The following is a 27,657-nucleotide window of genomic DNA, read 5'->3' as shown; positions in this document are numbered from 1 at the left end:
GCAGGCCTGATATAATGTTTGTCCTTCTCTACTTTACTCTGCACTCAGACTAAAGTGCCTCAGAAAGTCTAGTGCCTTTGGAATGCCCCTGCTGGACTTCAAACCTTTGCCCCTGCACCCATTGAGATCTAAGTAGCCACCAACTTTACTTCCCCAATCCACCTGCAGCAAACCCTTTTCAAATCCTTCCAAACCCTCACATTCTTGACAGATTACCCTGGTGTTTGTCTAGACAGTAAATAGGGAAGCACGGCACTGCACATTTATTGGAAGCACATTGTTGATTCCAGACACTCTTGTGTTTCGCAGGTGTTAACCAAAGCAAAGAGTCTAGTTCACCAAAGTGCCTCAGAGAGAGGAGAATGTAGCAGCAATAAATACTCCCAAGGGTGTAAGCAAGCAGAAGCATGGCCAGGACCTTCTTTAGATCTCCCTAGCCCCCAGAGTACTGGCAAGCAGTTGCAGCACTGAACTGGAGGAGCACACGCTATACTTGTTCTACAGCTATTGGAACCTCCACTGGGAAGTGTCCATGGAGACACTCTGCCTGGTGTGTGTCCTTAGACATGGCCACTTATGCTGTGCATGACCTCTTTCCCCATGCTCTTAGAGCCATGACTGGGCACTTCACTTGTATTTCAAACCACAGGTCTCACTGCTTCCAGTAAACACTGAATATTTAAACATGAGAGGTTTAAAATGATTCTGTGGTGGGGAATATTTTGTTCCTCAAGAATTAGTTGAGAATTATAAACTGCGTAAGAGGGAAACAGAGACAGCTGCCAGTATCTACTAGGTGTTTGGACAACTAAAAGGCTTCAGTCTGCAGTCATTCCTAACCACATACGTTTTATTAGTGCCCTTTAGCACAAACAAATTGTCCCATGGATATATAGACTACGCATATAGTCTTTTACATGCTTAGTTGCTATTAAGCGATAAAGATTAAGGTGCAAAGCATTTCCTGGAACTTAATAACTGACTGAGAGGATTTGATGGCCCAAGGCACAGCCTAGGGCTATTAATCCCCAGGAAGTGCCCTACACTGAGGTTGTTATTGCTAATATAAGCTGAAAATGCAATAAACCATACACAGTAGGTGACAGGATTTATTTTTATGGGTGATGCATTTCTGTACAGGGCATTTGAAGAGAGTTAATGCCCCTGTATTGTACACTAGCCAATCAGATTGTCTGAATTATCTCTCTACAGGCGATTCGTTTCACAATGTAACACAGCCTGTCGCATTCACTGCAGAGTTCATTTATAAATCACATGCAGAATCGTACTCCAATGCTAACAGCTGAATTCATAAAACTTTTTCAGGCAGCAGGAGTTGTAAATTTCCTAACACGAATCATAGTACAACCACAGTAAATGTATCAGCAGAAATGAGAAATGCCTGAGTATTTATGTGACTTCATCTAAGAATTAGAATGCTGTCAACTTAGTTTTGAGGAATGGAACAAGTCTTAAAATGAGAAAATAATCTGATACTCAGATAAAGAACAAGATGCCTGCCCTAAAGATGCTGTCTTACACAATTTAAATACCATGAAATCTATATAAAACACCACTTTTATTTGGCCACCTCCTGTCTTAATTGACTGCCCCAAACTATTAGTTATCTCTGTTGAACGCAAATCTAGTCCTTCTTTATTAGAAGATCACCTGTGCTGAGAAGTTGATTTGTCTGTCCTTTTGTGGTCACTTAAGGCAGGTTTCTCTCTATTTCTCATGCCCAACATTAGCCTAAAGGAGGAATTTAATGTGTTGTTATATTAAACATTCCACTGCTATCAATATGTTAAAACAGCTAAGGAATGGCACAACCAAATTAATTCCATAAGGCAATAAGTACGTTGGCTTCATGTCACCAATAAATACTCTGCCACATTTGAAGAACAAACTATCTGTTAAAAAGAGAGAGGGAGAAAATTTCAGAAGTGTGTGTGCTGACAAATCTGCCCAGCTTTGTGTGTGCTCCACTCTCAAGCAAATGGTCCAGGTTTAGTGCATGCAAAGGTATGTGAGCACAAAAATCCTTCCTACTTAATGAAAAAGAAAATAGCTAACAGAAGATAATTGGAGTCTTCTGTTCCTTTTGCTCTGGGAAGCAGCTGAGAAGTGAATAAACATCCTCAAACTGACAAGGGAAAGAAAGTTAATGCTACAGGAAATCCCAGAGAAAACCAACACCTCACATAGAAGAGAGGACAAAAACTAGCTTATTGGAACCAGTGTTCTGAAAGAAACAAAGCCCCAGAATGTGTCATGGATGGACAGAAATGAAGAGGACTTTCCCAGGAGAGGATATAAAAAGGATAATGAGGATTCAGAATAAAAATTAATCACAAGTACAATTGATGGAAGAAAATGAAATGTAATGACTGTATTACAGATTAGAAAGGATTTCAGGATAATCCAGAACTATAAAGTATAAAATACAGAATGACATCACAAAGAGTGTCAGAATATAGGGAAGTATTGTGTTTCTTTTTAAAGTGGGTTATTAAATAAAAATATGAATTGAAAAGAATAGAACTGGCTTTCTTTACTTCTCAGTTAACCATGGAGACAGGGGAAAGTTGATAAGTGTTTGAGAGAAAGGAGGGCTGAAAGAAAGTGAGCTTTGCATGTGTATGAGGTAACATTATACTTGGCTCATGTTACTAGGGTAATTTGGACTCCATACCAGTTCATTTCTTGGTCACTCAACATAGTCTGCAAACAGTTGGTGCCAAATTGCAGGGTAGTTTTTGTTATGAGGTCTCCATTTTTATATAAATCAACAGTACACACTCATCTGGAATACTGTGTTGAGTTCTGCTCGCCCCATCTCAGAAAGATTATAACAGATTTAGAAGTTGCAACACAAGCAGCAAGAGTGATTAGGGGCATGGGAAACCTCTCTTATAAAGAAAGAATGAAAAGATTAGGATTCTTTATCTGAGAAAAAGAGACAAATGAGAGGGGACATAATAAAAGGAAACAAAAAATAAACGATAAAGAGTAGGTTGATCTGGAACTTCTGTTTTCATAATAAAAGAACATTCAATGAAACTGAAAGGTAGCAAATTCAGACTGATGATAACTGAAACACTTTCTCATACAAAGCATGATTAGCCTATAGAACTCATTGCCACAGTATATCATTGAGGCCAGTAGCCCTTAGCAGGATTCAGAAAGGGATTGGACTATATTTATGAAAAACAAGAATATCCAGAGCTATAATAGTAAATGCTTTTAAAAAAATCAGAGTCTTCTAAGGGATATAAATTTACATGCTTCAGGGCTTAAACCAATCTCTGGCTAATGAGGGTTAGCAGAAAACTTGAATGGGGTAGGTTTTACCTTAACTGTCTACAGCAAGTCTTGCACTGTCCCCTGAGAGATCTAGGGGGAGACTGTCACTGAGAGGATATTGGACAAGACAGACCCTTATTTGAGCCAACGTAGGCAATTCTTATGTTCCTTTGACCTTTAGTAAATGGGCTGAAACCATTTAATCTAAAAGTCCCAGAGTGAACTTCAGTTAGTAACAGTTTTTTGTCGCTTCTGATCTGAGCCAGATAAAAACCATGGTATCCAGAAAAGACAGACCATCTCTAAATTAAGGAATCTTAATTAAAGGAGGGATACATTTTGGATAGTAAAGGTCAAGCAGGATGTCCGGGGTTTGCTATAGTGATCAAAGGAAAGACCCAGTAGACTGCCATTGAGGGGACCTATATAGTGCTACATGATCATCCTGCATTCCTGTTGCAACTGCTGATGGACTTTAAAAACACAAGTTGTTTTGTTTAGATTTCTTTAAATCAGTTTTATGATAAAAGTACCAAGGTAGGTAAACTAAGCTAAGCATGCTTATTCCTATAGCCTTGGACTGACATTTTTCATTGGCATTATATGGCCAATTCATATTAGATCAGCAAGGAATCTTAACAAATAGGTTTGAAAACAGTCCTGGAAATCTTCAGAAGATGCACAGAGCTTTTCCTGAGACTGGAGAATAAAGGCTACATTTCAAAACTAAAGACAACATTGCACTCACTAAACCCCATATTTGCACTCACAAATCTTCTACTAAGGCAAATATGTGCACTTTTTGCAGGTGCATCCCTCAGCACCTCCTTTGAAATGCATGCAGTATTTAGGTTTTCAGCTTTACACTTCAATTGTTGTTGTCTTTGTATTAAAGTACCCTGTGTACAACATATAATAAAGAAACAGACCTTGCCCCAAAAGAGCTTACGGTCAAAGTATGTGATGTCTTTCTTGCATAAATCTTTAAATTTAAATGTATTCCTTATAAATCTTTTCTGTATTTTCAGAGAAATAATTACCAGTATACCCTTTCTTCCAATGTGTCCTTTGAAGTTAAGAAGATGCCATATAAAGTGCAGCCAACAAAACACCCTGAGGGAAGCATAACAGTAAGTATGACAGAAAATATGTTAAGACTTAAGCCTGTGAATTACTTTGGTCATCCTGATCACAGTTGCAAAGGTTTTGTATGTATGGAAAAGCAAGACCAGTATTTTCTGTGTTTCCTGTCTGAGTTCCTTGAACACTTTTTAAATGAAACTTCCTTATTGTTCTTCTATAATGAAGCGGGTTTGACAATGAGCTCCATTTTAAATGTATTGCTCCATTCTTTAACAAATTGTAATATTGTGCATTGCTTTTACTACAATGATGTTAGACTTTTCATGCAGAAAAATCTTTGTTATCATCAAAGCCAACTCTAACTATCTCTGTAATCCCTTACTATGGGCAAGCAATTGGAAGGGAAAAACTTTGTGCAATTTTCACCATCTTGTTTCTGTTATGTTCATTGTTTTTAAACACATTACTGGTCTCCTCCCAGTCACCAGGTTCCAACCAGTTGTGCCTCAAGGGTGGAAAGTTTTATATACTATCCATAGAACCCTCTGTCCTTTTTGTCATGGAATCACTCTTTTATGTCCTGATTTTCAGAAAGGCCTCCACTCATCCTCTGGATTTCCACCCTCAAATAATTGTGGGCTTGTGATATCTATTTACATCATTTCTCCTGCAAATCAGGAAGTTAGATTTCTAAATACCTCACCCCCTTGCTTTTAGAGAGGGAGAGGTTTATTTGGGCCTAGGCTATTGGGGAAAAGGGTTCTGGGACTCAATTTTTGTGCAAATTTTTTGTCATGACTGGGGCATAAGTGGTCAGTCCTAACAGTCAGAGCAGAAATTGGGAGTCAGACCAAGTCAGATACTAAAAGGTCAGAGTCTGAGATAGGCCAAAGAGCAAAACCAGAGTCTAGTTATTATTAGTTAGTATTAGTCTGGCATCATGAAGCAGGCAGGGTCTGAAGCAGAGACTGGCAGGCAGCCTCTGTTATTGTTCTGACGGCTCTCTGTCATGGCTTAAATACAGGTGCCAGCCAGTCAGTGGGCTGAGAGGAGCTGCCACTCGGGTCTTGCTGGGTATTTCCTACCGAGCCCAGCCCCACAGGATCCTCTCGCAGGAGCCTAGCCTAAGCCTCCTGTGTTAATGTAGAGGCATCAACAGCCCAGAACCCCCCATGATCCCAGATTCTAGCCCTGCAGGTTGTTACATTATTCACCCCTTGAGGTCCCCCTTTGGGGTGTTAGCGGTCCAGGCTTGTCTGAGTGAGCCTTGTAAAATTCCTCCACCAGATCAGGGATGTGGATATAGTAGGCAGGCTCCCAAGTGAGCTCTTCATGGCCATAACCTTCCCAGTCCACCAGATAGTACAGGCAGTCGCGCATCTATTGGGAATCAAGAATGGCATGCACTTCATATTCCTTGCTACCATGGTAGAAGCAGTGGTGCGGATTGGTCAGGGAAAGGGGTTCTCCATGTAGAGATTCAAAGGGAAACATGGAAAACTGGGTGTATTCTGAGAGACCGGGTAATCTGGAGGATGTCAGTAACCAGGTTAATCTGCTGGAACTGGTGGTTCAATTTGTATTAGACCACCAGTTCCAGGGAGGGTTGCCTGGTCTAGAGGTGTTTGGCAGCGAGCTGTATCCTCTGGCCTACCACTAATACTGGAGCTTTTTGTTGCCAATGGTCTGCATGCCTCTTATAGGACTTCTTTAGCTTTTCAGGTGGTTCTTGAATTCTTCCTGAATCAGCTGCATCTGTTGGAGCAGTCAGTGGTGGCAGTGTTCCGGGAGGCTGCTAGTAATGCCGGATGGAAATGGGGGTAAACCCATAATTAGCAAAGAAGGAGCTCTCACCCATAGAGGCATGGTCAGCTTTGTTATAAGAAAACTCTGCATATGGCAAGATAAGTTGCCTTGATGGCAATTTACGAAGAACCTCAGGTACTGCTCCAGTACTTGGTTAATCTGTTTTCTTTGTCCATCTGTTTGGGGGTGGTATGCGGTAGAAGTGGATATCTGGACATCCAGTAGCCTGAATGCTTCACAACAGAAGCGAGACATGAACTGTGGGTCTCAGTTAGAAACTATGTGGTCTGGAAGTCCATGGAGCCAGCCGACATCGTGCAGTTGGAATTGGGCGGTAGTCTTGGCAGAGCACAGCTGGTTGCAGGGGATGAAATGGGCCATTTTGGTCAGACAGTCCACAACTATTAAGACTATAGTGTGACAAGTACAGCATTTCAGGAGTCCACATATTCTTGGACCTCAGCCCGCATGTGGGGCCACCAGAAAAAATGGGCAACCATGCAGGAAGTCTTCCAGCAGTCAAAGTGACCCACCCATGGAGTATCATAGCACAGTCATAGCACCTCCAGTCAGAAGCACCCTGGGGCACATATATGCACTCATCAAAGTACATACCCCATCCCATGTGGAACACTACATCATAGCCCCCAATGGCAGGAACTGTGTCTTCCTTTGAGGTGGACCGGATGAGGGAGAGCAGGTCCTGCTGAATTTGTGGCATTGGCAAAGTTACCAGGCTTGAGGAGGTAGTAGGAGGTAGTAGGGCTTGGAAGTCAGCTCTTTCCTTCCCCAGTAGTACTCCTCTTCCATGATAGAGCATCAGATTTCCCATTTCGCCTTCCCAGGCAGTAGGTAATCATGAACTCGAATTGAGAGAAGAACAGGGCCCACTTTAGCTGCCTCTGATTCAAGACTCAGGCCTTGCAGAGGTACTTGAGGTTCTTATGATCAGTGAAGACCTGTACGAGTGCCAAACCCCCTCAAGGTTGTGTGCCATTTTTCAAATGCCATTTTTATGGTGAGCAGCAACTTATCTAGTATTTAATAGTTCATTTCAGCAGGGATAAGTTTTTGGGAATAGAATGCACAGGAGTTCAGAACTAACTGGGGCCCAAATCGCTGCAAGGATATCACCCCTAGGGCCACATTGGACGCATCTGCTTCCACTATAGACAGATGAGTCCAGTCTGGGTGTGCCAGGTAGTGAAAGCAGCCTTTAGCTGGTCAAAAATGAGCTGGGCTTCAGGCGCCCAAGTGACTTCCATGGCTTTGTGGAGGAGGGAAGTCAGGAGAGTTATTAATTGGGAAGTCAGCAATGAATCTCCTATAAAAATTCACAAAGCCTAGGAAGTGCTGAAGTTCCCAGAGGGTCAGGCATGCTGTCCATTTGTGGATGGCTTCCACCTTCTGTGGATCCATATGGATTCTTTCTGGGGAGACAATGTACCTCAAAAATGTAATGCTGGCTTGGTTGAAGGTGCATTTTTCCAGTTTGGCATACAACCCATGCTTCCATAGTCTCCCCAGGACAGACTGGACATGGTAGTAGTGCTGCTCTGGGTTTTCAGAAATACCAATATATCATCAAAGTTGATAGTCACATATCGATCTAGAATATCCCAGACCACATCATTGATGAAATCCTGAAATGTTGCAAGGGAATTGGTCAAGCCAAACAGCATCACCAAGTATTCAAAGTGCCCACATCAGGTACAAAATGTAGTCTTCTATTCAACCCCCAGCCTTATGTGCTCTAGATTATATGCCCCCCCAAAGATCTAGTTTCGTGAAGATCCTGTATTCCTCAGGTGCTCCAGCAATTCTGAGGGGCAAAGGGCACCTGTTACATATAGTCACTTGGTTCATTGCACGATAGGTCACTATGCCTCTGCATAGACAATCTTTGTTCTTCACAAAAAGGATTGGTGCCCCTGCTGGAGAGAGAGATCACTGAATGAAGCCCTTGGTTAGGTTTTCCTGGATATACCCATGTAGCGCCTCCAGCTCTGGTTCAGACATTGAGTATATCTATCCATAGGGCACCTTTGCCCCAGCTTGTAAGTCTATCGGGCAGTCATAGTCTCCATGTGGGGGTAATAAGTCTGCATTCCTCTTCTCAAACACATTCAGGTAGTCGCAGTACTTGTCAGGGAGGCTGAGGTTCTGGCCTGGAGGCGCTCCCACCTGGCTAGCCCCTGCCATCCGGGGTTCTGCTTCCAAGGGTCTCCTCCTATCCTGGGACCACAGTTTCAGGTCACTTGGGGGTTGGCTGCTTCATTGGAGCCACACTTTCTTACAGTATTCAGAGGAGAAGCTAATGCTCCTCTGCCACCAGGAGATACATGGATCATGCCATTCCAATCAACAAATGCCAAGAATTATCAGGAAGAACAGGGAGCAGATCACATCAAAACAGATTGTTTCTTGTTGCCCTACGGCCTGTAAGGGGACAGTCTCCTGCATCATCGGTCCCAACGATGGGGGTCGGTGGATTTCAACTGGAGGGGGATCTGCAGGGTTTTGGCTGCCTCAGCATCTATAAAGTTGGCTGCAGCATCTATAAAGTTGGCTGCAGCCCCAAAGTCTTTCATTCCTAGTTGTGGGTGGACCTGCTGTATCTGTCTGCCCAAAGGCCTAGGCAGGTCGGATTTTCCATAGGGGCTAGCTCATCTTTTACCTCATCATTGAGCCCCCAGTGGAACTGGTAAAGTTGGGCCACTTCATTCCATTCAACATCAGCCACAAGCTGTTGGAAATAGGTGGCATAGGGGGTGGCCAACCCTTGCCTCTGGCAAAGCTTCTGGAGGGCAGCCTCTGAGGAGCAGCCACAATACGGTCATCAAAGATGGTTGCAAAGACTTGCAGGAGGCCGTCCCAGTCAGAGAGCACTATGCTGTTCTGCTTCCAACTGAGGGAGGCCCAAATGAGCGCATCACCTGAGAGCAGGCTGACTTCTAGCCCCACCTCAGTCTGGTATGTGGGGCACATTTGGGGGCAGAGCAGGAAGAGCAGCCTGCACTGGGTCAGAAACCCTGGAATTTCCAACGATCCCTGTCAAGTCACTCAGGCAGTGGCATCATAGGGACTGGTTTTGGTGATGCTTGGTTCGTTTGGGCATGCAACATCGCCATTGCCAGCTTGTGAGTTGCTGGTGGAGGGGCTATGCTTCGACAGTGAGCTGCGCTACCTAAGCCTCCAGCTGGGCTACTTGCACACACAAGTTCTGTGCTTCCAGTGCACACTATGTAGCCTGAGTCTGTAGTCCGAGGTTCTCCACCTGCAGACAGGTGACTTGATCCTGAAGGTCATGGGTCCTCAGGGGGCTGCTGGTTGGAAGGCAGCCCACTCCCTCCATTATCTATGAAGGAGTTGGATGGATTTGGGGCCATGGGCAAGGGTGATCTGAGCAAACTGTCATGATCAGGCCGTGAGCAGTCAGACCTAGTGGTCAGAGCAGGAATCAGAGGTCAGGCTGAGTCAGGTACCTGTAGGTCAGAGTCTGTGATAGGCCAGAGTGCAACCCAAGAGTCAGAGGGCAGAAGACAGACAGCTTTCTGTGGTGATGTGGCTGTGTCACTGACTCAGAACCCCTGTGGTCCCAGGTTCTGCTCCTGGCCCTGTAGGGTCTTACATAATGTTGTTGCCCAAGTACTCAATTTTGGAAGTAAAGTAGAAGAGTTTGTTCATACGTTGTCCAATTTTATTTTTTAAATGAGTGCAAGGGAGAACTCATTTGCCAGCACAATTGAAATAAATAAATAAAATGGGAGTGCAACATAGGAGTCCAAAACCTGAAGCCTTCTTGTTCTCCGTATTTAAGGAGGTTTATCTTAGTCCTCCTTCTTTAAAAAAAAATATAATAAAGATCAATCAGTTCAAACCTAAAATTAAATCCTGAGCCAACAAAATATAATCTCAGTCTACCAATGAGTCCTATTAAGGAATAGAATATTTTCTTTCCCATAAAGCCAGCATAGTGGTATAGTTTTAGATTTACACAAGCAAAATTTATTTTAGGGGATTCAGGCTATAGAATTTTTCTTCCTCTAGATCACTCCTTTTTTTAAGCAGGTGCTTGTTGTATAGTTGATTTATGTTTAGGCTTGGAAAGAGAGAGTGAAATCCTGGCCCAGTTAAAGTCGAAATTCCCATTGACATCAATAGGGCCAGGATTGCACCCTGTGAGTTTTGACGCTCTATATACAGCGTTCATCCAGAGAGGGTCAAAGCCTCCAAGCTGAAAGATAAATTCAGGTTATTTTTGTTTTCTGCAACGTATGTTCCATAATAGAAACACATGTTGCACAGAACATGGTTGAACAACTGCATCCATCTGGACTGAAGTGCTTTGCCACAGGTGATAGCCTTCTGTTCTCAACAAGTCTCAGATGATCTAACAAATGATCCGATAAGTGTTTTTTATTTTCTTTTACTCCAATATAATGCTTGTTATTTGGTGCAGATGATTTATGCACAATTCCTGTAATGGCAACTGTAAAATGTTGAAAAATCATGGTGCTTTTATGTCTTCTCCTATCTGACAATGGCAAATGGATGTTTGCCAACTCTACAGCTTGATGTGACATGTGCACGAGATCTTTTGAAGTTTCACTTGCGAGAAGAATTTTTCTTGAAGTTCTGCAATACTTCATATTTTTTGCCCCGTCTGAAAAAGATCAGTGCTTGTGGTTTGCAAGTATCTATCTAAGGATTTATTTGGAAGTTTGTCTTTTTGTGACACAGTGCAAGTGGCAGAAGAATAACAATTTTAACATTTTTAAAAATCAATTTGCAACATGATTATACTTCATAAATGACTTGCACTCTTCGTAGGCTTAGAGTTTAGGTAGGATATACTAAAATAATTACAGCATGCCCCCCGCCCATATACTACTCAGTGGCGTACCAAGGGTCTCTGGCACTTGGAGACCAAGCCTACATTTGTATCCCTCTCCAGACCTCATGGCCCCCCTTCCCCGTGTACGGCAAGAGGGGTCCTGGCACTGCCTCCCAACTGCCCCAGGGAAGGGGGGTCTGTACCTGCGGTGGGGTCCTGAGGCACAGGGAGGGGCGCAAATGTAGGCTTGGTTCCTCCGCCCCCCCTTCCTGCACTTACCCGGCGCATGGCGCCTGCCTCTGCCACTGCAGCCCCGCTTGGTTGGGGTGGCCTCACCCCCAGCCTGGAGAGGGGGCTGGGTCAGCCCTTCAAGACATGCGGGGGGGAGCCGCTGAGGGCGCCCCTCAGAGCCTCCTGCATCCCCCGCCACCCACCCATCGCGAAAGGCCAGCCCAGCGCCCCCGCTCATTTCCCACCTCTCCAGCCAAGCAGCCAGGTGCCATGAGGTGGCCAAACTACCTGGCCTGGGGGAAGGGTGCCAGGTTGGCCCTTCATGATAGGTAGGGGGTGCAGGAGGCTGAGTGGTGGCTCCTCCCACTTCTGATCCCCCCTCCCCCCCGCGCGTCAAGAAGGGCCGGCCTTGGCCCCCCCAGGCCAGGGGGTGAGGCCATCCCATCTGAGCTGGTGCTGGGCTGCAGGGCTGGGGTGGTGGGTAAGTGCACTCTGGGCCAGCCCTTCAAGATGGGCAGAGGGCGGGGGAACGCAGGAGGCTCTGTGCTCCTCAGAGCCTCCTGCACATTGTGAAGGGCTTGCTCCACATGCTGGAGCCCAGGAGCCTGGCCCCCCTCCCCCCCACCGGCACACCACTGATGCTACTTCTTCTTCTATGGAATCTATTTACTGGAGGTTTGCAACCCTGGTACCCCATTCTGTATAATCCTCTGCTAATCTCTTAATGGATTGAATAGTCCTTTTGATTCACTCAGGATACCACATCATCCATCCAGGATCTTCTTTTTCTGACTCACGTTCTTCTGCCATCAACTTTCCCTTCTGATGCCTATAAACATCACCTGCATTGGTTTTGCGATCTATCCATGCTATTTTTAGAACTCTTCTATAACATACCATAATTTGAAGGATCATAGTTTCTGTATTATAAATTGTTTGAATGTCCACATTTCAGAACTGCAATTTAACCCAGACCAAAGGTGAGTTTTTAAGACTTGAAATTTAGTCTTCAGATTTTCGTCCTTTCTCATCAGCTATTTATTCTTCCTGGATGTCTCTTTTGCTCTTGCTACTCTGGTGTTGACTTCAATATCCAATCATCCATTTTCTATAATGATATTTCCTAAGTAGCAATATTTTCTCACTTGCCATACAGCTCAATCATTCATAGGGATCTTGCATGTTTTCCCAGGATCCTTACACATCGCCATAGTTTGCTCAATATATTATGATCTGTCAGAATTGATGGATATTAATTCTGAGTATTAAAATAATTATACTAAAATTAGAAGATGATTATAAAGGAAGATGAAAATTAAAATCTAATGGAGATCAAAAGAGGAATGAGACAAGGTTGTATAGTGTCACCTACTTGATTCAACATTTATAGAAAGTGTTTGATTAAATTAATTGAAGAAACAAAAGAAGGTATTAAGATGAATGCAAAATGGTTGAATAACATTTCACTGTGCAGATGACACAGAACTGTTGGCTGATTCAGAAGAAGGTCTGAAGTTAGTGGAGATTATAGTTTATACAGCAGACTTTTAATGCTAGAAAGGATATGGCAAAGGTAACTGAATGTTGAATGGATTACAATAAAACTAAATAGACCAGATGACACTTATGAACCATTTATTCTTTCTGTTCAGTAGCTCTCTATATTGGGGCCTGATCCTAAATCTATTAATGTCAACAGGAGTCTTTCCACTGACTTCAGTGGGCTTTGAACTAGACTTGTATATTGTACAACTGGAAGTTTTTTCTTGCTGAAGGCTGTAACGTTCAAGAGGAAATTGCCATTTTGGTATAGATATAATTATTGCAAATAAGATTTTATGCATTCCTTCAGTAATGTTTGCACAGGAAATTCTTTGTACTAAAAACTGAGGTATAGGATTAGCATAGTTGGTAACTTCCTCGACTTTGATCTGTGACTCTTGAGTCAGTTTTGTATTTGATAAAATAAAATTATTTTCTTATCTTAAATGTAGGATCTACACAGAATGACTTTGGCATAGTTGTTTGATCAATTTTTCTACAATGAACAAAGTGGGTTGTAATATCCTTTTTTCTCTTTTGTTTTAAATGGTGTTATACAGTATGAACTATTAGGTATATTTATTTTAACTATCCTTGTAATCCCTATGAAGTATGTTTACACAAGGCATTTGTAATATGTAAACACAAATGTCAATATTAATTATGACTCCAATCTCACGGGAACTTTTACATACTGCTTTGGGCATTTTTTCAAAACCTACAAGAACATTACACTGGAAATGTTTGATGATAATATGTAGGAGTATTAAAGAGTTATTTATGATCTATCAACCCCTATAAGAAAAATGATTGAAGATTAGATGAGGGACAAATTAAATGGTTGTAATGTTATGGCATAGCAATGGCATTACAAGAATAACTAACTTAAAGCTACTGTTTCTTAAAGTAACAGATAAATCAGATAGCTATGAATAAGCTGGCATTTTAAAAATAAAAATATTTCCAAAAGGAATAAAGATAAAAGGTTAACATTACAATGAGCATCCTATTTCGTAGTATGATTTGCATAGTTACTTATTTAATGTTGGAAGTGCTCAGCATTTTACAAGACACAAAAATAAAGACAGTTTCTGCATTTACAACAGGACCACGACCTGTGAATTAACTAAGGCTTGGTCTACACTTACCTCGGCGATTCGGCGGCAGTCGGCGAGAGTTACGCAAAGTACACAGAGAATTTGTGTAACTCCTGTCGACTTCTGTGCTTCTCTTCTGCACACCGCCTTCACTGTGCTGCACTGCCAACGCAGCGCTATGCCACTTGAGGAGGTGGTTTTAGTACGCTGACTTCTGGATCGACTGAGCGGGTCTTCACTGACCGCTCAGTCGATCCAGATAAGTTGATCTGATGGCGGCGACTTTGCCACCGTCAGTGTAGACATAGCCTAAGACACTTTCTAGGCTGTAGTTTGGACCAGTTTGGAGGAAAATAGAAAGATGCATAAACTCTGGCAAGTCATGTATAAAAGTATAATTAGGCAGGCCAAAAAAGAATTTGACGAGCATCTAGCAAAAGATGCAAAAACTAACAGCAAAAAATCTTTAAGCACATCAGTGGGGCCCCTGGACAATCAAGGTGCTAAAGGAGCACTCAAGGAAGACAAGGCCATTGCAGAGAAGCTAAATGAATTGTTTGCATCGGTCTTCACTGTAGAGCAGTGTTTCTTAACCTGGGGTTTTAGAGGGGTCGCAAGTGCAGAGCTGGTATTGGGGGTGGCAAGAAAGGCAATTGCCTGGAGCCACAGGGGCGCCATGAAACTAAGTTACATGCCTCAGCCCCGTGGGGGTGGGACTCAGGCTTCAGGGGTACAGTAGTTTGGAAAGGTTAAGAACCACTGCAGAGGATGTGAGAGAGATTCCAACATGACAGCCATTCCTTTTAAATTATAAAATCTGAGGAACTGTCCTAGATTGAGGTGTCAATAGAAGAAACTTTGGAACAAATGGGTGAATTAAACAGTAATAACCCAGATGGTATTCACTCAAGAGTTTTGAAGGAACTCAAATATGAAACTGCACAATTACTAACTGTGTTATACAATCTTTCGCTTAAATCACCCTCTGTACCAGAGGACTGGAGGATAGCTAATGTAACTTTGATTTTTTTTAAAGTCTCCAGAGGCAATCTTAGTAATTACAGGTCAATCAGCCTAAATTCAGTACCAGGCTAATTGGTTGAAACAATAGTAAAGAACGGAATTACCAGACACCTAGATGAACGTGATAAATTGAGGAAGAATCAACATAACTTTTGTGAAGAGAAATCATGCCTCACCAGTTTATCAGAATTCTCTTAGGGTGTCAGCAAGCAAGTGGACCAGGATAATCCAGCTGACATACTGTACTTTGACTTTCAGAAAGTCTTTGACAAGTTCCCACACCAAAGGCTCTTAATTCATAAATGATCTGGAAAATGGGGTGAACAGTGAGGTGGCAAAGTTTGCAGATGATACTAAATTGCTCAAAATAATTAAGTCCAAAGCTGACTGTGAAGAATTACATAGGAATTGCACCAAGCTGGGTGACTGAGCAATGAAATGGCAGATGAAATTCAGTGTTAATAATTGCAAAGTAATGCACATTGGAAAAAACAATCCCAACTAAACATATACAATGATGGGGTCTAAATTAGTTGTTATTACTCAAGAAAGAGATCTTGGAGTCATCATAGATAGTTCTCTGAAAACATCCATTCAATGTTCAGTGGCAGTCCAAAAAACTAACAGAATGTTTCCATTGGCAAAGGGATATATAATAAGACAGAAAATATCATAACCGCACTATATAAATCCCTAGTACTCCCACACCTTGAATATGCATACTGTTCTGGTCACCCCATCTCAAAAAAGATATATTAGAGTTGGAAAAGGTACAGAGAAGGGCAACAAAAGTGATGACGGGTATGGAACAGCTTCTATATGAGGAGAGATTAAAAAGACTGGGACTGTTCATTTTAGAAGAGAGATGACTAAGGGGGGATATGATAGAGGTCTATAAAGTCACGAATGGTATGGAGAAAGTGAATAGGGAAGTGATATTTATCCCTTCACATAACACAAGAACCAGAGGTCACCCAGTGAAATTAATACGCTCCCCCTCGCACTTCCTTATGAGCTACACTGTCACCTACTCAGGAGAGCTGGAACAATTTGTACAGTGGGGCTGCTGAAACCCATTAAACCAAACTGTAAACCCTGTATATGATTGAAACCATTTCAATCCAGGGGGTGCGGTAGCACCCCTAGTTCCAGCACCTATGCACCTACTGCGCCATAACTTTAGTTGTTGCTACTGGCAGTCATCATTGTCACAGGGTGGGAGAATCTTCACCACCACCCTCCCCCATGTGCTCCCCTCAGATCCCTGCTCTGAGCTTCAGCAGCTCCCCCAGCAATGAATCAGAGGGAAAATCACAGTGCTCTGCTGCTGCAACCCTGTTCTGAATCTCTCCATCATGACAGGGAAAAGCAAAAAACGTTTGCTTTGTTCAATGTAGGAAAATTTTTTAGCATTTGCCATGTGGGGAAACCAACATGCATCAGAACACTGCTGCCAAATATGTAAAACTTGTACAAAAACTCCACATCCTTCTCGCTTCAGATGAAAACAGATAAACCTCCTCAGAATGTTAACTGGCTCTGCTCCCCTAGTACTAAACCTAAAACCACATGGAGAAATGCAGAAATCCACATTGAAATGACACAAATCTGTCCTAACTCAAAATGATAAGTAAAACTGTGGCACATATGACATAGGGTCTGCTGAGTAGATATTAGAATAGGGAAGGCAAAAACTGGTGTTCCTTCTCCTGCTCGAGCCTTTGCCTGCAGGTGTCCAGAGTCTGCAATGAAAAGTTGTCCATCACTGACTGCATTATTAGGTCTTGATCCTGCAAGTTTTTATGCAGTGCGAAGCAGGGAGCACATTATGGTCCAAAGCTAGTGTGAGTGCAGGCTTTGTATAGATACCAGTAGGATTAAGTATTAGGCATAGTCTTCCTCACTGAAAGAAAGTAAATTTCAAACAGCTTGCACAACCACTGCTTTGCTTTCAAGAATACAAGGTAAAGAGGTGCATCGTGTTGGTGGAAAACGAGCATGGGTGAGGAGACATGGGTTTAAGTGTGATATTTAGCATGCAGATAAGGCCCTTAGCTATGCATTCCCTTCTCTGGCCTTCCTCCTGCTACAAGATTGGCATAATTTGGTGACCATGCAGCAGCACTCTCCTTAAATGAAGGACCATATTCCCCTGCACTGCCTGACCTATGCACCGCTCTCAACCTTGTGAGTGTTACACTCTGCACTTGCACAGGATTAAGGTTTTTTACTGATGTCACATAATTTATAGGCTCAATAGATCCTGAGAGGAGGATGGCACAGTCGTGCCACAAATTGCTTACTAACTTAAAAGACAAAAGGTTCAGATTAAGTTCTTGGTAAGGGAGTAAGGGAAAGGGTTGCAGCTCCCACTCTGAGTGGGCAAGGTGATAATTGGTACACAATTCATCATTAGTTATTTGTATTAATGGAGCACTCAGAATCGTACCCCAGTTAGGAATGGTACCCCATTGTGTAGAATGCTCTACCAAAACCACAATAAGACACATTATGTAACCTAACGTGTTTATGATCTAAACTGAGACAAGGTATAACAAATGAATGCAACAAACAAATGAAAGGAAAGGGCGAGAGGGATAGGCTAACAGTGATAGGAGCCAGTAGCTACAAACAAACTTTAGGCCTAATCCAAAGCTAGGTGAAGTCAATAAGATTCCATTGATTTCTGTAGGACTTAAATCAGGCCCTGGGTGCACAATTAGATGTTCATGACTCATTCAAGGGTCTTCTTTAAACAAAAAATAAAGCAGATAGCTGTAATCTCTGTTGGCCACCTGCCTAGCCCTCTAGTTATTTTCTTGTTAAAAATGTGCAGTGTCAATAAACTATCCTCAACTGGCTAATTTCTTGTAGGTGTGCTGTCTTATAATGCTTTGCTACAATTGTCAATATCCCTCATGCAATTTCTTTGACTCCTGTGCCTACTGCATTTAAGTTCCCTGGGCTTACACCAGGAGTAAATTTGGCTCAAGATATCAAGATCAGCAATGGCTTTATTGCACCAGTTTTTGCAGCAAATTAATTTTTTTCTGGAGGAGTTAAGAATTCCACAATAAAATACAAAGAAGTTGAATCCCTCAGATTCAAGCTGATAAAAGGTGCTACTTGAAATTTGGTTGTGAATTCCAAAGGTTTCTTGAGATGCTTGTAGGACTTGCTTTGCTGCTTCTTTCTTGTCATCCACAGCAACAACCTCAGACAGATAAGTGCTGCACCCCCCCCCTTACTGCAGTAATTCCATTGAAGTCAAATGAATTACACCCATGTGGAACTGATGTATGTGAGGTAGCCACAGGCCTATAGTCTTTGATCATAGTCAGACAATATTGCTCCTTGCTTGTGAAGTATTGGGAACCAAGAACTTTTCCAGTAGAGGTAGCACTTGGCTTTGTATATATCTTATTAGTCTGTTTATCTCTCTCTTCTTGGGCTATGAGATATTTTTTTTAATCCATTCTTATCCCTTGTTTGATACTTGATCTGAGCCTGCAAGATTTACTGAAAGGTTCCAACCATAATTTTTAAGCAACAGAGAGATATTCCTCTCCTCATTAGGCAGCTCCTTGCTCTGTTACAGACTTCATTTCCGCATCTCTTGTGACTATTTTGGCCAAATAGGCCTTTTGTACCAACTCATTGCTATCCATGACTGAGTTTTCTGTGTGCGTAGTCACTGCAGATGGAGCAGCTGCCCTTGCTGTCATTCTCGCTGCCCTTGCATTTTAATGCCGGATATAGTATTGCTGTGAAACACAAGGAAAACCATTCAAAAATATTTATTCACTTATTAAACTATGAGGCTTCCACTCAACTGCAGAACCAAGGGGTATAGAAAGCCTACAACATGCTGCAATGCTCAACAGGATGTGAAGTGGACTACAATGGTGGAATCCATTCCTTTTACCCTGCTGTGTGGGGAAGGAGAGTGTTTGGAGGGGAGTGGGAGTTCTGTGTTGTTTGTCTGAGAAAGAAAACAAATTTCACTTGATTTAATTGGATAAAGAATATATGAATTTTTGCATATTTGCATCCAAATTCCTATGGAATACGTTTACAAATGAATGCAGTTTCAGAGTGCAATAAGTATGCTCAGCTGCAGTGGAAAATGTGTGTTACAAGATCAATGACAATATGTCTAACAATGTTGGCATTGAATCCATGAGACTCTGGCTAATCTTAGTATTAAACACCATAAGGACTGGACAGTTTCTGAGGGCCTTCTTGGGAACCCACAGGGTACACTGTAGCTGGAAGAAAGGAGTTCTGGCCTGTTAGGTCAGGACTGTTACCCAGAACATAGATTTTGGTCATACTTTCAATATAACTCACTTTGATTTTGAATAGGGTAACAGAGTCAAGATACTATAGTGACTACAGTCTAGAAATGTAGATAGATGTGTCTCATTAGGCTGTACGGATCCTCCCATCACCCTTAGAGGCCTGCTAACTCTGCATGTGCTGCTTCAGACCAGCAACCAGTGAGTCACAGAGATGGAATATGTGGAAAGAACTGGCTTATGCAGTTAGGTGTGGTGGTAGTTGGAAGCAGGGATAGGGTCTGATGGTGCTTACAAAAAGAGAGGGAGGCCGTGGTAAAAAGAGAGAGGGAGAAAGAAAGAGAAATATCAGTTTTAGGAGGGAAGTTTGAGATACTTTTTAAAAAAAGAGAGAAGACAGACAGATAGGGGTGGAGTTAACCTGGCACTTGTCCCTCATCTTAGAATCTTAATGACTTAAATGACTCATTATAAGGGCCAAGAGGTCATAATCAGTCTTCAATTTGAACATTACAGTAAATCCAATGAGCAAGTTCAAAACTATGTGGTTATAATTGGCCAATTAACTAATACCCAAAGCTTAGCAAACAGAGAATTTGTGGCAGGCCTGAAAACACTGGGCCTGATTCTCCTCTTTCACTAGTTTTACCCTACTGTAGCTCTGTTGACTTCAGTAGAGATGGTTCTGATTTACACTGGTGTAAGTAAGAGGAGCATCAGACTCAATAGGTAGATACTCTGATTTCCTAGCAGTACCTCAAGCAGTAGAAGTAGAAGATAGCTTCAGAAGGCATATAATCAATTTGCTTTAAAGACTACCTGATGGTTGCATTCCATCATGAAGAGCAGGGTGAGTTCCATCTGCCACAAACTTCTTCTGCTTAGACTGAAAAGGAATATGTCAGATGGGTGCAGCAGAAAACCCAAGGCAGAAATAACTTCCTAGTACAATGGAAAAGAAGAAAGCTAGAGAAAGATGGCAGGGGGCATAACCTGTGGGTAAGGAGATAAGGAAAGCTCAAGCTATCTCTTTCCACTTTGAAACATCACAGAGAAACAAAGCAGTAAGTGACACTGACGAGGAGAGCTTTGAGCAGAATCTGAGGGCATAGAATGAACTGGATATGAGATATGGAGGAGAGAGCCAGGAGACAATTTATTAGGAAAACTCCAGAGGGGAAAAAGCTAGAAGGGCTTCTAGTTTCATTTGTTATAATGAAGGCTTGGAATGTAGATGATTTTGTAAAATCTGTGGGAAGACCCTAACTGCTCGTAATTCATGTGTTATCCACACCTGCTACTTTCTAGAGCCACAGACAATGAGACAGATGTTGCTATACTTCCCTACTACATCACTATACATTTAAATGGTCATTCTACATATACACTAAGCTTCCTTTAAATATGACAACATAATGTAAGAGAGAGTACAAAAATAATTCTATTTTTGTGCATTATTCTTATCTCACATGGATGATGTGTTCTATACAAGGAGTTTAGCGCTGGTCTGCTTAGCTGAAACATAAATAATATAAATAAAATTTGTATTCGTTTGTCAGCAAAAGTTTTTAGATTGTTTACACCATAATTCTATTTAAGTCAGTGATATTACTCTGGATTTTACACTGGTGTAACTGAGAGCAGAGTTTGGTTCCTTATATGGTTTTGAAGTATTTACAATAAGTGAGTTTTTTGCGCTTCAGAGTGATTCTGTATTCAGTGACTGAAAATGTTTTATATTATGTCTGATATAAGAGGTATTTATGTTAGTGCAAATCCCATTTTTAAGGATTATTGTGAATAAAGCTGCAGAAGTTGCAGCAAATAAAGTTTTAATGTACAAGAACTTTGGGCAGTATGTGTTTCTAATCTGGCACTTTCATTGTGTTTCATTTTCTGGTTTCATTTATTACAAAATCTTTGTTCACTTACACTTCATATCTTTTCATTTCAGATAAGAACATCTATCATTTGGGCTACTCCAAATGTCTCCTTTATAATCCCTTTATGGGTAATAATATTAGCAATACTCCTTGGATTATTGGTTCTGGCTATTTTGACCTTAGCTTTGTGGAAGGTATGTTGTATTATTATTATTATTATTATTGACTTAATGAAACTTGGAAGGATGCTAAAAATATTTAGGATGATCAACAACAACAAAAAAAAAAAACATGAGAGAGAATGAGAAAGTGGAATCTGTGACCTTTAAGAGTTTGGAGCAAAAGCAACAATAGACGTATATCTTCTTTGTTGTAGCATTTGATGATATGCTTACGTAGCTGACTTTTGTAGAGGGACCTTGTTTTCTTAGTCTTCTTTTGTTATGAAAGTTCGGTTATAAATGGTTTCACAGAGTTTGGCTCTGATTCCCAAGACATATGATCTTCTTTCCAGAGTGTTTAGGTTCATAAAGCATTTTTGTTTTGTTTTATGTTCCTTGAATCCTTAAGGAACAGCCATTTTTGTTAGCACATAACTATACAATCCCTCATCTAATTTAGAAGGAGATTACTTTTAAGGAGATTTCTTTTAATATTAGCAGGTTCTCTGATTATTTTTTAATTACAAGTCATAAGATTTGCAATCAATGAATTGGTTGATTTTTATTGCACAGGTTTTAAGACAATCTGCTTCTTCAAGGTTCCTGGAATCACCCTTTATAACACTAGAAATTGAATTAGTTTCATACCCATTGCTTAGTCCTTGGAAAAAGTGTAATCTCTCAATGATCTTTAATCTGGGCCTGTAAAATGGTCTCCCAATTCAAGGCCAGCTGCTCGTCCTTTGGTCACTTTATTTTACTGATTTGAGTATCCCTTCAGTAATTGTGCCTTACTATAACAACTACTGAATCAGGATAAACACACTATCTCATTAGAGTCACTGTTGATGTCAAAATTCGAATCAAATAGTGGCTGTCAAAAGCAGCTATTATTAATTTACATTTTTGTTTACGCTTTGGGGTCCAATCCAGCATTCCTCTTCCATCTAAAACTCATACTGTCTTCACTAAGAATGTTATGAATAGAAAATAATTAATAATCCAGCCACTCTGACAGACTGTACTTGCCTTTCAGAAGAATGTAGCACCCAGGGTACACAAAGCTACTGTCCATTGAGGATACTCTATTATCTATCTGGCACCAAAGGGGTGAAATTCTGGTTCCACTGAAGTCAATGAGAATTTTGCTATTGACATCAGTGAAGCCAGGACTGCATTCAAAGTATGGAAGGTGCTTTTCAAAACAGTCGGGAGACAAGATCCCTGCCCAAGGAGGAAAGCACTTTTTCTACTTTGAACGTTATACACATGTAATAAATAATAACAGAACAGTATCCTTCATGGACAGCAGTACTATTTCTTCTGAAAGGACAGGTTCTATTCACAATATTTCTAATGTTTTCCTCTGTAATTTTTCTCTACAAAAATATATTTAATTGGCGAAAAAAGTAACAAACTCTGTATGTGTGATGGAAAGAAGGTGAAGACATCACCACTGTTGCTCATTTCTTTGAATTTATCACTTATCTCAATCAGATGTCTTATGTCACCCAGTGGTGTTAATTTTTATTGTGTATTTTCTCATATGATGGGAAATCTTTTATCTATTTGTATCTACTTTGGTGTCTCTCCGGTAGAAGCAAATCTTAATTTTACTAACATATATTTAATATTTTCTTTATATATAGTAACTACAGAGCAAAAAATAAGATTGTGGCATTTAAGGTGATCTCGCAAGATGGTAATCTCTTTCAACTCTCACTGACTTTGAGAGTGGAGGTGTTCAGCACCTTGCAGAATTACTAATCAGTGCGTTCTTAAAATCTCCCAGAATTCCCAGTATATTGTGGATTTATGTATGTAATTACAAGCATAAAGGGCAATGGCCCTGCTCCAAAAGAGCTTATAAACAACGGGCCCCATTACCTCGACCCCTATTTAACTGAGTAGTTCATACTTATGCAACTAGTTCTGTTGACTGCATGTGAGCGTTAGGAATGTAGAACAAGCCCCTAAGTTAAAGCCCAACATGATGAGGGATGGAGATTGGGGGAAAGGAGCATGAGCTGCAGGAGAACAATCATGTGGTTGCCATATTGTGATTTCTCTGTTGTGATTTCCACAGTGCGGCTTCTTTGACAGAGCTAGACCTCCTCAAGATGACATGGCTGATAGGGAACAACTGACAAATGACAAGACTACTGATGCATAAAAGAGAAGAGTGAAAGTTAAATTCAGAATTCCTCTCAAGACTAGAAATGTGCTGAAGATTAAATTAAGGATTTCTTCTACCAACAGTCTTCTTTTGAAATTGCAAGTGCCATGGTGTTGTCATCTGATCTATGCAACATTTCTGAAAATTCACCACGATGATGATCCTGGGCATAATCCATCACTGTGCAAAGAGTTTTTATATCATACTTCAATCACTCTAGATTTTGACAGATGTTTTGAACACATGTGCTGTGTTATGTCACTTTCAGAATAACCCAAACCTTGCAAAGATAATATTCCTGCATTGCTGTATCATCTAGAAGATGGACCAGGACAAAACTTTCAAAGACTACTGTATCATGCAGAATATTTTGACACCTCCCTAAGGATAAGAACTTTATGAAATTGTGGCTCAGGGAGACAAGCAATATATTGGGACTGTGAAAGTACTTCTGAAGCAGAAAGGTAGTCACTAAAGGATTTTATACATGGGGCACAATTTATTTATTTTTCCACCTTTCTGGGATGCGTATCAGATATAATCGTAGATTCCAAATTTTGGAGAAGTAAATCATAACATGGAAATCATTTGCTTATCTCGTATGTAAATAGGCAAGTAGCCCTCTCCTAAACATTCAGAATGCTTTTCTTGGCTACAAGTGTGTTTTGGGAAGCAGAGGGATTTAAATATAAATGTATTAGAAGGGGCATATGATAAAATGTTATTTTACAGAGATATTGTACTTTTTTCAACCTGTAGATGGCAGCACTAAATTCAGTAGATCAAATGCATTCTTGGTGTAAACTAATGTAACATCAATTGAAGTCTGTGGGAGTTTTTGCCCACTTTTTTGCTAGGGCTGAATTTCTCCCCACTATTTCTGGGTACTTACTTTGTTAAAATATCCTCTTAAAAATGCTACTGCATATTTTGTTGAATTCGTGACTATTGTGTCATAGATGACAACAATTCATTGATTTAAAGGAATTATAAACTATAGACCTAACAAAATCTTTAATGTGTTTAAGATATTTCAACAAGTTACGTTTTGGGTAGAGTATCTTACAATTATTTCTTATTACAAAGAGTCTTGCAGAGAAGGTGCACTGAATTTGCGTTTATAGAAGAAGTAGGATGCAAATCACCCAAGGCTGAGATGACCCACAGGAGAAAAGACATTTTGTTGTAAAAGCAATAAAAATGTTCATTTGATTCTTTGCTGCTTTTAAGATCCAAAAGACTAGATCCATAATTCACTGGTAACTCTTTCTGTAGCATCAGTGAATGGCCTTTATTTAAGCTGGATTCATCCAGCTATAGAGCTGTGGAAACCATGGACCCTCCTGTACATGTCCTGAGTTTGAAATCTGCTATGTTTTGTGAGTCTAGGAGGAGGAAATTCATTTTCTGACACACATACCCTCTTCATTCTCCTTCCTACTCCTTACCTGGGCTCCCTTCCCACCAAGCACCTGGGCTTCCCATCTTCAGAGAAGCCAGTGGCCTCGTCTGACCCATCCTACTACCTCCTACATTTTTTAAGATTGCTGGCCTCTGTCTTCAGGGCAGGGGCAGCCAGCCCAGAAGGCAAGGTCACTATGGTCAATCCCAAGAATCTTCCAAAGGACCTGGAAATAGTTCAATTGGACATCCCACTCTTACTGCAGCCAGCTCATGGACAGACCCATAAACCTCATGTAAGTAGCTAGAAAACCTGAGCACTAAAGTTCCATCTTAATGCATCACATAAGTTTGAAAGGAAGTCCTTGAGTGTTTGCTATCCTTATGGGACATTATCTGCCCCTGAGGCTTAAGGAAAGGAGAATCCCCCCAACCCTCATGTTTTCTGAGGATGAAGGTGCCTTATAATTTCCTGGGCCCCAGAAAACCCTTCAGACTGAGAGCAGCCTTACCTATGCTGATTTGTGCTCAACCCTTGCAAAAGAAACTTCTGAATTCATTTCACAAATACCCTGGCAAACCACACCCTGCAGGGTTCATGCATCTCTGCATCCTCCACATTTCAGATCAAATTGCACACTTGGGAAAAGGCAGTGAGTTTATCTTTTGTAAATATTGAATTGTGTGTAGTCATTTCTGAAACAAGACTAGCCAGCCAAATACATTCACATCATCCACACGCCTCTCTTACTCTTTTGAAATATTATCATTAAGAAATACTGAACATAGGACTTTTATATGTGCAATATTTTATATTACCTTTGTACCTGAAGCATGTTTACACTGGCATTTGTGGTTGCTTTTTGAATATACTGATTGAGTACAATAAAGAAAGGAATAGAACAAACCCTGAAGGCTCTGTTACTGTGGATTCCAAAGTGTTTTCAATCCCTGTTTGGCTGGAGAAAGGGACTAGGTGACTTAAGAAGTCCTTTTGAGTTTGAACATCTAAGGTTCAGTTCTGAACAATTTCACTTTATTTTAATGATGGGCAAAACATGTTCAGATTCTAAATTTAAACAAACAAAACCCCACTTTGGTCATTGCTGGGCCTGGCTGGAATCCATTGGCTGCAGCTGCGTAATGTTACTGAAAACCAAATTAGAAGCACATTAGCTGACAAACAGTTACTTTGAGCAAAAGCTTTGTTTCATATGTCTGCTTCCTTGCAGATTAAACTTCCCCCACAGTAATGTCTGGAACTTTGGGCTGTCCAGGACTGTAGTTTTAGGTCCCAATATTTGTGGATAACTTTGGTTGGAAATTGCAAACATTTGAGAAGGCAACGTCTCAGGCTCAGTGAATTTCTCTTCAGAATGTTTATCCCCATGGGAAATAGCATTCTGTATATGGCCAGTGGAATGGCAATTTTCATGATTTCTCACCCCACGTGTAATTTCTGGACCTTACTTTTATACTTGGCTAAATCCATCCATGGTTATTCATTTCAATGGAATCAAGCCAAGGATGAATTGATGAATGTGGCCTAGTCTCTTCATAGGTGATACTGACCTCAAACTGCAGCACATATATGTAGACGCACTAATTGCCAAGCATGTAGAAGTAGCAGGAAAGAGTGAAAACTGGAGTGATTTTTTTTTAAAAAAAAAGGAAAGAACGTCTCTGAAAACTCCTTCACGCTGCGCCCACCACAGCAGTGTGATAAACTGAGGCGGCTTTCATGTGTTATTTCATACAATTTTTGCAGTTTTTAAGCTGTGTATCTTCAATATTTTTGTAGTTATTTATACTTTCCAAGAGTAGCAACTGATTGATATTTTGTAGTTGTATGAAAATTTACTCATTTACCCAAGTGTGAACATCCATTTATTTGCCATCCACTTATAGACTGAAACTTTCTATTTATTTAGTCATAGGTTTGCAGCTAATATGATTTTCATGTAATTGCCTACCTGTTAATGAGAAAAAGCTGGTGTCACATTTATGTGGATCATTTTAACAACTTTTCCTGTCCTCTCCAAATGATGCAGTAAGAAACTTTGCAGATTTCCAATTTTAAATATCTCCTGAAAATCGTACACTTTTTTTCTGAATCTCCGGCTGGTTTGCTGAATTGCTAGCATGATAGATCTTAAAGCAGCATGGCACATGTTATCTGAAAAGCCATTTGGGAACTTGAAAGCCAAGGTGGGTGAGATAATATCTTTTATTGGAACAACTTCTGTTGGTGAGAGATGCAAGCTGTCAGGCTTAGATAGCGCTCTTCTTCAGGTCTGACAAATTTATAAACATTCAGTGATGAACAAGAGAGGTCAGTCCATAATAGCCATCAAGGAAGGTATTTCTATACTTCTAACAAAGCTTTTTTTTTTTTTTTTAATGAAATACCATCTGCCTAACGCACTGCCTTTAGGAATTGTTTATGAGTGAGCTTTTTATTTATGATTGTTGGCAAACATCCACACTGAAATGTAGGCTAACGTTAGTGCCTCTTGACAATAAAAAAGTCTTGAATTTCGCTTATGCCGGCACCATGATGTGACACAGCAGGAATTTATTTAATATCTAAGGCCTGTTACTTGTTTTGACTGTGCATTGTATTTGAGGGTCATTTAACTTTTCAGCATGCTGCCTTACGCTACGTTTATAGAATCTGCTTTTTTACAAAAAGAAGAATGCAAATTTTTCAATTCAATTTTTAGAAGTTTTCATTGTATTCAATATATTGCATTCTTCTAATTGATGTAGCATGTTTTATTTTGTAGTAGCAGTTCATAAAGTATATTTCAATT

General features: G+C 40.8%; 1 protein-coding gene across 1 annotated transcript in view; it reads left to right on the top strand.

Annotated features, from left to right (window-relative positions):
* Positions 1–25,742, top strand: part of ITGA8 (integrin subunit alpha 8) — a 164,393-nt gene extending 138,651 nt beyond the window's left edge. The window contains exons 28-30 of the mRNA XM_067562285.1: positions 4,335–4,436; positions 21,178–21,300; positions 23,354–25,742. Coding sequence (XP_067418386.1) covers positions 4,335–4,436; positions 21,178–21,300; positions 23,354–23,440 — 312 coding nt within the window. The 3' untranslated portion in view covers positions 23,441–25,742. The remainder of the gene's footprint in view (positions 1–4,334; positions 4,437–21,177; positions 21,301–23,353) is intronic.
* Positions 25,743–27,657: the final 1,915 nt, after the last annotated feature.

This window comes from Emydura macquarii, unplaced genomic scaffold (assembly GCF_026122565.2).
Source record: "Emydura macquarii macquarii isolate MOO-44397 ecotype Brisbane River unplaced genomic scaffold, CSIRO-AGI_Emac_v2 contig_2422, whole genome shotgun sequence".
NCBI classification, from domain to species: Eukaryota; Metazoa; Chordata; order Testudines; family Chelidae; genus Emydura; species Emydura macquarii.
This window is presented reverse-complemented; position numbering and strand designations above follow the sequence as displayed.